The sequence below is a fragment of the Perca fluviatilis genome, chromosome 22 (assembly GCF_010015445.1).
Source record: "Perca fluviatilis chromosome 22, GENO_Pfluv_1.0, whole genome shotgun sequence".
In the NCBI taxonomy this organism is placed as follows: domain Eukaryota; kingdom Metazoa; phylum Chordata; class Actinopteri; order Perciformes; family Percidae; genus Perca; species Perca fluviatilis.
This window is the reverse complement of record NC_053133.1, coordinates 29,150,438-29,162,284: the sequence shown is the minus strand read 5'-3', so window position 1 is coordinate 29,162,284 and position 11,847 is coordinate 29,150,438. Positions and strand designations below refer to the sequence as shown.

General features: G+C 41.8%; 1 protein-coding gene across 1 annotated transcript; it reads left to right on the top strand.

The window, feature by feature from the left end:
• Positions 1-313: 313 nt before the first annotated feature.
• On the top strand, positions 314-10,851 carry LOC120552587 (checkpoint protein HUS1-like). Its single transcript, XM_039790769.1, has 8 exons — positions 314-503; positions 1,987-2,114; positions 2,743-2,919; positions 5,582-5,689; positions 6,663-6,737; positions 7,131-7,230; positions 8,065-8,199; positions 10,367-10,851. The coding sequence occupies exons 1-8, from the start codon at positions 452-454 to the stop codon at positions 10,447-10,449; spliced, it is 858 nt and encodes a 285-aa protein (XP_039646703.1). The 5' UTR covers positions 314-451; the 3' UTR covers positions 10,450-10,851.
• Positions 10,852-11,847: the final 996 nt, after the last annotated feature.

Genomic DNA, 11,847 nt, shown 5'->3' with positions numbered 1-11,847 from the left:
GCTTCAAAATTAACATTTTCGTCTACCAGCCAAATGGCTAATGAATGTTCAAATATTACCAGCCATTCAATAGATTACCATTGGGTTTTTTGGCGGGTGAGTGAAGCAAATCTACCAGCCACTTGCATATTTCACCAGCATTTGGCTGGTAAACGGTGCTAATTTAGAACCCTGGATATAACATATGGAACAATGAGTATTTCGTTATCAAATACATTAAAGACTCAAAAAGGGGCCGCGATATTATTTATGTAAAATTCTGTTTCGTGTTTCTTCTGACTGGCCGCGTCTAAAATCTACCCCGGAACTGTTGTCGCTGGCTGCGGTTCCCTGTCGGACCTCAGACACATTCGGACCAAACAAAGGCGGCGGTGCGCTTAAAAAAAAACACCAATGCTAAAAGAAGTGCGCATCTCCCTGACTTCAGAGTTTAAGGAGCTGTAAACTCAAGATGAAGTTTCGGGGGAAGATCCTAGACATTGCCTGTCTCAACCACTTCACCCGTAAGTCGCGGTAGCTTCTTTAACCGGGAGGTAACCGACAAACTGACGCTGCTAACCGGTTAGCTTCCACCAGCCTTCTGCGCGTAAACTCACATTTCTTTGCGGAGAGGCAATAATAATACAACGCCACATTCAATTCAAACATTTTTGTAAGTTTTGTAATACTTCAGGGATATACTTCAATTCGGCGTACAAGTACGGCTGATTTAAATGCTAGCTTTAATACAATTGTAGCTTTTTTTGCTCTAATTTATACGATCAAAATATAACTGAACAGGAATCCGAATCAGGTTAATTGACAAGGAGGTTTTCACATACAAGAGATTTAACCTTGTGGCAAAGTACTGCAAAAGTCAGTGTATATATAGAAAATTAAAAAATGCAATAAAATATGAAATAGACTGTATGGAATAAAAACCCAAAAACGAACATAATAACCCTTGTGTTGTCCTTCGGGTCCCAGTGACCCGAAGGACAACACAAGGATTATGTACTTCCGTTTACTTTGTTGAGAATTGCTCTCTGAACAAGGGTTAATACAGCACCTTAGTTCTTGTTTGTACAGCATTTTGGTCAGCTTAAACTGTGTTTAAATGTGTTCTAGAAATAAACTTTACTTACTTACTTTACAAGAAACAGGGTTTAGAGAGCAATTCTCAACAAAGTAAAGGGAAGTACATAATCCTTGTGTTGTCCTTCGGGTCACTGGGACCCGAAGGACAACACAAGGGATAATATACGTCGAAATCGAAAATAGCGTCAAAGACGTCGAAGAAAACCGTCACAAATATTGAGGTGCAAAGACATTTATCGGGGGAGGTGCAAAGAGATACTGCAAAGTGTAAAGGGAAAAAACATATTAACAATAACTGTAAAATGAGAAATCTGTACAATTTGTTGCGAGAAAAACAACATAAAAAAGCCTTAAAAATGTAAAAAGAAATAAAGGAAAGAGAGCATAAAATACTTGAAGAGAGGCACTACTATCCAGTTTGTCCCACTCAGCATTACAACTTTGTTTTAATGAAATACGTCTACTACTTCATACTAATATAATAAAGTTGTCAACTGTTAAATTAATCACTAAGCATTTGCTTTAGAGGAATTTGCACACACACTAACACATGCACACAAAGACACGTACGTGCACACACAAACACACACACACACACACATACATAATCACAGACACACACACAAACATGCAGCAAAAACGTTTGAATACAGACACACGCACAGACACGCACACAGACACGCGCACTCGCACATACACACACAAACACACAGACACACACACACACACACACACACACACACACACACACACACACACACACACACACACACTCAAAGAAAGCATCCAAACAGTCAGAACATATTAATGGGACGAGATATTGACCATGTGACCAAAGTGAACAGTCTAGGGAATATTTGCGATGTGTACATCGTGGTTAATACCTTTGCTGTTCCTCTCCCTCCCCAGGAGTCATCACCACCATCTCCAAGCTGACCAAGACGTGCATCCTGCGTCTGACCCCAGACAACCTGTTCTTCGTCCTGTCCGGTAAAGTGGCCAACGGAGGCGTCAGCATGTGGTGTGAACTGTCCCAGGTAAGAGCTCGCGTGCTTCATTTATGCACAATGTTTAGAGCCATTTGATAACAGCATGCCAAACATCTTTACATCATTTGGGAAAAATAAAACACACAGACACACACACAGACACACGCACGCATGCGCACACACGCACACAGACACACGCACGCATGTGTACACATGCACACAGACACACAAGCACACAGACACACACACACTCATACTTACACAAACTCACACACACACACACACTCGCACACACACACATAAACGCATACTCACACACGTGCGCACACACATGCACACGCACGCACACTCACACACAAACTCACACACACACATTCACACCACACACAGACAGACAGACACACATACACCGACACACACACACACACACTTCTTCTTTCCTCCCCTCCTTACAAACTTTCTTAAAAACTTAAATAAAGTTTAGAGCTGCAAAGATTCATCGATTGTTGCGAGAGAAAAAAACGTAAGGAACGTCAAAAACGTTGGAAAAAAACCGTCAAATGTAAAAAAAGAAATAAAGGAAAGAGAGCATCAAACAGTCAAAACGCATTAATGGGCAGAGATGTGTCCCTCTTCTAGCTGACACCCCCCCCTCGTGTGCTCTCCCTCCCTGCAGGCCAACTTCTTCGACGAGTACCAGATGGAGGGCGTGTCCCCCGAGGACAACGAGATCTGCCTGGAGGTGGCTCCAGAGAACCTGTCCCGAGCGCTGAAGACCATCCAGAACGCCAAGGCCGTCAAGGTCAAACTGACCAAGAAGCACTGCCCCTGCCTCACCGTCGCCGCAGAGCTGGTGAGACTCAGACGTCGATTTGCAGTAGGCCCGCACGATAAATCGATATATAAAATCACCATCTCGATTCACCCCTGTTCGCTATTTCACTTTTAAATGACGTTGCATTTGAGCATTTGACATTGACATGTTTTAATTATGTAAAGACATGTTGAAGGAGTTCAGATGGAGCCTGTATCAGGGCCATATTTAGTCCAGATAGACCCTGTATCAGGGTCATATTTAGTTCAGATAGAGCCTGTATCAGGGCCATATTTAGTCCAGATAGAGCCTGTATCAGGGCCATATTTAGTCCAGATAGAGCCTGCATCAGGGCCATATTTAGTCCAGATAGAGCCTGTATCAGGGCCATATTTAGTCCAGATAGAGCCTGTATCAGGCCATATAGGGCTGCACAATTAATCAAATTTTAATCACGATCACGATTTTGGCTTCCCACGATCAAATTTGCGTGATCGAGCGATATTTAAAATGCGTCATTCCGTTCATAGAACAGTTTTGCAAAGCCAATCTAGCTCCATAAACCACTGTCTGATCACATGTCTCCCATGAGCCAATCAGAGCTGTTCCTCGCCTGCACCGCGCAGCTTAGTTTCTAGATGTAGACAGTCACAGAGGACAGAGTAACGGAGAGATATTCCACAACAGGTAGCAGTCGGTCATCATAAGCCGGTCACAATGTTTACCAGTTTACCAGTAAACGCAACGTTTTGTCCCTTCTGTGTTGTTTTTGCAGTGACCAGTGCTAGTTTGTGTCTTTTAGCTCATAGCTTTAGCAGCGCAGGCCGTTGCCGTGCACCGCTGTTGGAAACCTACAGTGAAATACAGATACGCTACACTGTTTAGCAGTCAGCATTTTAGCCGTGTTTAATCCAGTTACTACTGTGGCTAACGGTAGGCTAACGTTACCTGCTGTGTAACGTGTTACTAGTGTTTACTAGGTGACATGCAGTGATGTTTATGCCTCTAACGTGGGTTTCGAGCATCAGAGCGCACGCAGACATGTAAGTGGCAGTGTAATGAGCCACAGAAACCGGTAGCTATTTCGTCTGGTAGATACCGGGCACCACATGCGCCGTTAACGTGAAACAGAAAATTGCGTTGCCTGTATCTTTCACGCAAACATGCATGTGTAGAAAGCGGTTCGCACAACAGCTGAAATGGCATACTCCTTCACAGTATCCTTCAATAAAGGAGGAATGTAGCACAATATGGATGTATTAGTAGGAATGTAGCACAATATGGATGTAAAAGCAGTTATAATTATATAATTATGTGACAATAAAATTTTGTTTTGGCTAAAATCAACAAATAATCGTGATAATTAATCGTGATCTCAATATTGATCAAAATAATCGTGATTATCATTTTGGCCATAATCGTGCAGCCCTAGGGCCATATTTAGTCCAGATGGAGTCTGTATCAGGGCCATATTTAGTCCAGATGGAGCCTGTATCAGGGCCATATTTAGTCCAGATGGAGTCTGTATCAGGGCCATATTTAGTCCAGATGGAGCCTGTATCAGGGCCATATTTATCAGGGCCATATTTAGTCCAGATAGAGCCTGTATCAGGGCCATATTTAGTCCAGATAGAGCCTGTATCAGGGCCATATTTAGTCCAGATGGAGTCTGTATCAGGGCCATATTTAGTCCAGATGGAGCCTGTATCAGGGCCATATTTATCAGGGCCATATTTAGTCCAGATAGAGCCTGTATCAGGGCCATATTTAGTCCAGATAGAGCCTGTATCAGGGCCATATTTAGTCCAGATGGAGCCTGTATCAGGGCCATATTTAGTCCAGATGGAGCCTGTATCAGGGCCATATTTAGTTCAGATGGTGCCTGTATCAGGGCCATATTTAGTTCAGATAGAGCCTGTATCAGGGCCATATTTAGTCTAGATGGAGCCTGTATCAGGGCCATATTTAGTCCAGATGGAGCCTGTATCAGGGCCATATTTAGTTCAGATGGAGCCTGTATCAGGGCCATATTTAGTTCAGATAGAGCCTGTATCAGGGCCATATTTAGTCCATATAGAGCTTGTATCAGGGCCATATTTAGTTCAATGTGTTATACATGTCACTATTTTTGGTAGCCTACTGTACTTAAATGGCCAGCATGTACAGTAAACCTCTGTGTTTACAGGCTTGTGGTGATGCACAATGTGTTCTAGGTGCCAAAAAAAAAATCTATGTTTGGTACTGCCAATTAGTTTTGTTTTGTCATGGTTCATGTGTTCAATAAACATTACACTTCATGAGAAAAAAAATTGTGGCAGGAAATCGTGATCCATATTTTTCCCCGAATCGTGCAGGCCTAGTCAGCTGCAGCATGCAGCTTTTGGGCTTGTTTTGGGTCTCGGTGGTCATTTGGCGTCTCTCTGTAGTCGATTTGTGTCCTTTCGTGGTAGTCTTGCGTCTTTTTCACATCATTTTGGACCGTTATTATCTCCATATCTGTGTCTAAAACGTTGGGAAAGCTAGAGCAGATATTGATTGTTTTATTGCTGCATCCTAACCTTATAACGGGAGGGAAAACCTTGTGTGTGTAAAAGAGGCTTCAGACTGATTTTAAAGGGAAACTCCTCCAGTTTGATTTACCAACGGCTCTGGAGGAGCGTTGCCAACTGTGAGAAAGCTAACGGAGCAATGTCCTGTCCAGCCCACCCTCTCCAGCATCAATCGAGTCGTCACCCACGACGTCCCGGTGGACGTCATCCCCCGCAGACTCTGGAACGAGTTCAAAGAGCCGAGCATGCCCGACTTCGACGTAAGTGACGCCTCTTTTAACCCTTGTGTTGTCTTCCCCGTTGACTGTGCAGCTCTTTGTTTTTCTGGGTCAAAATGTAAAAAAAAAATCCATCGTTTTGGTCGTCTTTTTCCACACTTTTGTCACTTTTTTTCCGAAGTTTTTGTCATTAATTTTTTCATACTTTAGAATAGAATAAATCTTTATTGTCCACCGGGGTGGAAATTTTCCTTTGGCTCACCAGACATACAAGAAATAAACATACAGACAACATATCAGACATAGTACGTTGAAAATATATGTATATATATATATATAAAGGGAAAAAGAAATCAAGATTAAAAACAAAATAAATATGCTTAAATTCATTAGGATAGCAGCTCATATTGATATTATCACTTGGTTTGGTTAAGGATACTGATGGCATTTGGAATAAAGGATTTTTTTAAAAACACTTTTTGCCAGAGGCACTCTGAAGCGCCTCCCAGACTTCAGGAGCTCAAACTGGCTCGAAAGAGGGTGTGTACTATCTGCATTGATTTTCCTAGCTTTCTTCCTCGTTTTGTCAGTCTTTTTTTCAACATTCTATTATCAATTTTTCTTTCCATGCTATAAAATTCAGTAAAACACACAAATTCAATGAAAGTATGCAACAGGTCATTTATTTAACTTGTGAGGAGCATCGAATGGAACCATCCACGTTATTTTGAAAGGTAACTTTTGGAAAATGGGTCTGATATGACCCGAGGACAACAGGAGAGTTAAGTGCAACACACCAAACAGTTTATACATTAGCTGGACAGGAATTCTAAAATGTGTCTTTCAATCAGGGGTGCAGATTCGGCTGAATATTCGGCTTTTTGACGGGTGAGAATTTTTTCCCACCGAACCCTATGCTTGCTCTAGGCGCCGTTGATTACGGGAAGCTGTTGAAGTAGGTGGAGCGTTCAATGAAAGTGAAGTAAAGTGTCCTGTTATACGTTTGTCCCTGCAGGTCAGTATCTACCTGCCTCCTCTGAAGACACTGAAGAACATCGTGGACAAAATGAAGAACCTCTCCAACTTCCTGGTACGATTTCACGGTCATCCAAACTTCACTTGAGTTGAGGTCTTGGTGCAGTTCAGGGTGTTGTCAAGCCTGATTAAACTGATCCGTACATATTTGAAATAAAGAAACAGTATTAGCATCGCTTGGACTAAAGTTTAGATTCATTATTTACACCTTAAAATACCAGAATGTGGTCAACAACAAAGTTTCGAAGTGAATGGATGTTAGTAAAATCACGTTATTACCTCGGCCAAGGAGGTTATGTTGTTAACTGTGTGTGTGTGTGTGTGTGTGTGTGTGTGTGTGTGTGTGTGTGTGTGTGTGTGTGTGTGTGTGTGTGTGTGTGTGTGTGTGTGTGTGTGTGTGTGTGTGTGTGTGTGTGTGTGTGTGTGTGTGTGTGTGTGTCTGTCTCAGGTGATGGAGGCCAACCTGAGCGGAGAGATGAACCTGAAGATCGAGACCGATCTGGTTTCTGTCACCACTCACTTCAAAGACCTGGGAAACCCTCCGTGGGGTAAAAACCTTCCAATAACGCTTGGTCCTTTCTGACACCGATTACCATACCTGAACGTCCGCCGATACCGAGTAAAGATCCGATACGATATGAAATATTCAATTGGATTAATTGCACGATTGTCCAAAGTTAACTCGAGATTAATCACAAATGAATCACTCCATTGACAGTACATGCAAATAACTTTAGTTTGTGGATACAACTTTATTGTCAGCCAGGGCTGAAATTCTTTTTGCATCCCTGGGTAGCTCGTATTAAAAAAAAGAAGACATAGACGTACAGTACATACAGACATACATAAGATGAATAACACCAAAAGACATACATGACACATTACCACAAATTATATAAGCACCCAAGTAAGGAAACAAAGCATACTGTACATGTATAACAACAGAAAATGACATCAACATACACACAGACAAGGTCTTGGAGACGTATAACCCTAAATAAAAATTGTCGGTTAGTATGTTTTGAGTAAAAGTGAGCCAACAAAAGACAAAAAAACAACCCAATTACTTGCACTGAGACAAAAAATGCGTTTGCCCACCTATCTACAGCCAGGGGAGACCGTTATAAGAACTATTTCAACAAACGGTGGAGTATCCCTTTAACAATAGGATAGATTGATGTATGAAAGAGTTTTTAAGTCTACAGGGAAATGTCTTGACAACTGTTGGACGGTTGACCTGGCTCCAGCTCCAGTTATTTCTTTCACACATTTCTCTCCCTCCATCATCTCTCTCTCTCCATCATCCCTCTCTCCCTCTCTCTCTCTCTCTCTCCCTCTCTCTCTCTCTCTCTCTCTCTCTCTCTTGCTTCCCGTCCCTGCAGGTGACGAGGCCTCCCAGGACGGCGGTCCGTCTCAGAGCAGGGACCCCGAGGCCATGGCCCAGGCCAGGGTGGACATCAGGAAGCTGCAGCAGTTCCTCATGGGTCAGCAGGTCAACCCCAGCAAGGCCATGTGCAGTAAGTCCACCCACAGCTGTAGTCCTGCTTTACCAGACCTTCCTCCTCCACTGCACTGCAGAGCAAGGTCTGGCTAGTCCACACAGCCTTCTGGATGGGAGAAAAACATGCTCTGGTTTATTGGCATTTCTTTATCCCTCCTGTTGTCCTCGGGTCAAGTTTGACCCATTTTCAGTATATCAGAAATTTGGGTTTCTTTCAACCAAATCGTCCAAAAACATAACGAGGATCGTTCCATACAACCATTACTCTTAACAAGTAAAATAAATGATCCATTCACTACTTTCATTGAATTTGGGTGTTTTATTCAATTTTATAGTGTTTGAAAAAAATAAATAAAAAAGATTAAAGAACATTGCAAAAAAGTGACAAAAAAACGTCAAAAAGTGCAGAAAAATCTGCAAAAACATCGACAATAACATCGGACATTTGTGACAAAAAAAAGTGACCGAAAAGTCAAAAAGTGACAAAAACATCAGAAGAAAGTGACAAAAAACTATACTTTCAAAAGTCATTTTAGTTGAGAAAACTCAGATTGGAGAGATAGTCTAGCTGGCTGTCTGGATTTACCCTGCAGAGATCTGAGGAGGAAGGGGACGGATATCTGGACGAAATTGGGTGGCCTAAAGGTTAGAGAAGCGAGCTTGTGACCCGGAGGTTGCCGGTTCAATCCCCAGAGAAAGGGAAAGATTGTCCCTCCCTCTTTACCACCATTGAGGTACCCTTGAGCAAGGCCCTTAACCTCCAGCTGCTCCAGTGGAGCTGGTCTGTGGCCAGCAGATCAGACTGTGGTTGTACTGGGCAGCTTCCAGCAAATCAGACTGTGGTTGTACTGGGCAGCTTCCAGCAAATCAGACTGTGGTTGTACTGGGCAGCTTCCAGCAGATCAGACTGTGGTTGTACTGGGCAGCTTCCAGGTATGAATGTGGACCTGGGTGAATGTGATCAGGGTGTTCCTGCAAAAGACAAGTTGTCTCAACTTACTTGGATAAAGGTAAAAAATAAATAAAATGAATTGTTAGTTTAAATCATAAAATGAATGTGTGTGTGTTTTATGAAAACATGTTAAAATGTGTGCATATACATACAAACACATTTTTTTATATATATATATATATATATATAAATAAATTCAATTCAATACGTTTCCTTTCTCATTCAATACGTTTCCTTTTTATTTTCATGACTATTTACATTGTAGATTCTCACTGAAGGCATCAAAACTATGAATGAACACATATGGAATTATGTACTTAAAAAAAAGTGTGAAATAACTGAAAACATGTCTTATATTTTAGATTCTTCAAAGTAGCCACCCTTTGCTTTTTTATTAATAAGAGAAATAATTCCACTAATGAACCCTGACAAAGCACACCTGTGAAGGTAAAACCATTTCAGGTGACTACCCCATGAAGCTCATTGAGAGAACACCAAGGGTTTGCAGAGTTATCAAAAAAGCAAAGGGTGGCTACTTTGAAGAATCTAAAATATAAGACATGTTTTCAGTTATTTCACACTTTTTGTTAAGTACATAATTCCATATGTGTTCATTCATAGTTTTGATGCCTTCAGTGAGAATCTACAATGTAAATAGTCATGAAAATAAAGAAACACATTGAATGAGAAGGTGTGTCCAAACTTTTGGCCTGTACTGTATGTATGTGTACAGTGTGTGTGTATATATATATATATATATATATATATATATATATATATATAATATTAGGGTTGGGCGGTAATACGGGATACCGCGGGGTCTTAAAAATATCAACGGTATCAGTTTCAGTGCCGTCATTAAAAAAACTGCAATGTACTTATATAGGAGACAAGGACTAAATATTACATATAATTTATGTGATTACGTGTGGTTGTCATGTTATTATTATGTTATTATTGTTTCAGTTTGGTGATGCCGTCTGAGCCTTACGTTATCATTTTTAATTAGTCACGGTAATACCGTATACCGCGGTAAGATAGGGAGGAGGTTTGACGGTATCAAAATGTGGATACCGCCCAACCCTAATCTATATGTGTCTTTTGTGTTGCTTGAGTCTGGAATAGAGGATTTTATATCCTGTACCAGACATTTTTTTTCAGTAAATTTCAATAAAATGTCATGTCCCATCACTGATTTAAATCCTGTTCCCCTTGATCTTGTCCTCTTCAGATATCGTCCATGAGAGAGTCGTCCACCTGATTCTGCTGCATGAAGACGTGTCACTGCAGTATTTCATCCCCGCTGTGGCGTAGACCTTCTGCAGACCCGAGTCAGTTCTGCTCACTGTGAGTTTGGGGAAACATAAAATGGGTTTTGGACAGAGGATTCTCAATGTCTGGGACTCTGTCCCACACGGAGGCTGGTTTCAGTCCTCACTGCGGACCTAAGGAAGAGCTCACATGATCTCAGGACGTGCTGGTGAATCCACATTTATCACGACGAAGTCGGACAGAAAACGGAAACAAGTTGCATGTTAAGCCTCGTCTTCTGGTCGACTGGGCTACTTTTGGTTTTTCTGGGTCAAAATTTGCCCTCCCCCAATGTTTTGGTCAGTTTTATCACACACACACACACACACACACACACAGACTCAGACAGACAGAGACACAAACACACACACACACACACACACACACACACAGACTCAGACAGACAGAGACACAAACACACACACACACACTCAGACAGACAGACAGACACACACACACACACACACACACACACACACACACACACACACACAGACTCAGACAGACACACTCGGACTCAGACAGACACACACACATACTCAGACAGACAGAGACACAAACACACACACACACAGACTCAGACAGACACACACACACACACACACACACACACACACCCACAAACACACAGACTCAGACAGACACACACACACACACAGACTCAGACAGACTCAGACAGACACACATACACACACACACAGACACACACACACACACACACACACACACACACACACACACACACACAGACAGACACACACACAGACTCAGACAGACACACACACACAGAAACCAAATTTCTGATATAGAAGATTTGACCCGAGGACAACAGGAGGGATAAATGTTTGGGACGTTCAGTTTGTTATTGTATTTGGATTAAAAGAGTTTTAATATTTAACTTGGTTTAATTCATTATCATTTCACTTCCACAACACAACAGAACTGGTGTATGGCTGCGCAATTAATCATGATTTAATCCAAATGAAATTATGGACAAGTAGGCTATAGTGCAATATCCAAATCACTTCACTTACAGTGTGTCAAACCATTGTGAGTGAAGTACTGTGATGCTGCAGAGATGTCCCGGCCTACAAATCCTATTGCCCAAAACGACGAAAATCTTTGGCCACATTTGAAAGACTGTTTTTCATTTAAATTCAAGAGGGCCAATAGTGTCATCATGCAGTGCCAGGTGTGCCTGCCAAAGGTGACTGAACTGGCAGCAATCAATAACTCCATATATAATCTGCGGAAGCATGTTTTGGTAAGTATTTGTGCATGGTACTTAAAACGAACTTTTCATGACTAATAGCAAATTGCCAATTAGCAAAACATGTTTCGTGGCATTGCTCATTTTTGTCTAGCACTAGCAACCCCGTAGGACAACGTATGTAGGACACT

Bases quoted from the DNA above. Each gene is read 5' to 3' on its own strand.
- LOC120552587 (XM_039790769.1), top strand. From the start codon at position 452: ATGAAGTTTCGGGGGAAGATCCTAGACATTGCCTGTCTCAACCACTTC. The intron at 2,920-5,581 runs GTGAGACTCAGA...TGTCCTGTCCAG, and splicing joins TCACCGTCGCCGCAGAGCTG to CCCACCCTCTCCAGCATCAA. The intron at 5,690-6,662 runs GTAAGTGACGCC...TTGTCCCTGCAG, and splicing joins CGAGCATGCCCGACTTCGAC to GTCAGTATCTACCTGCCTCC.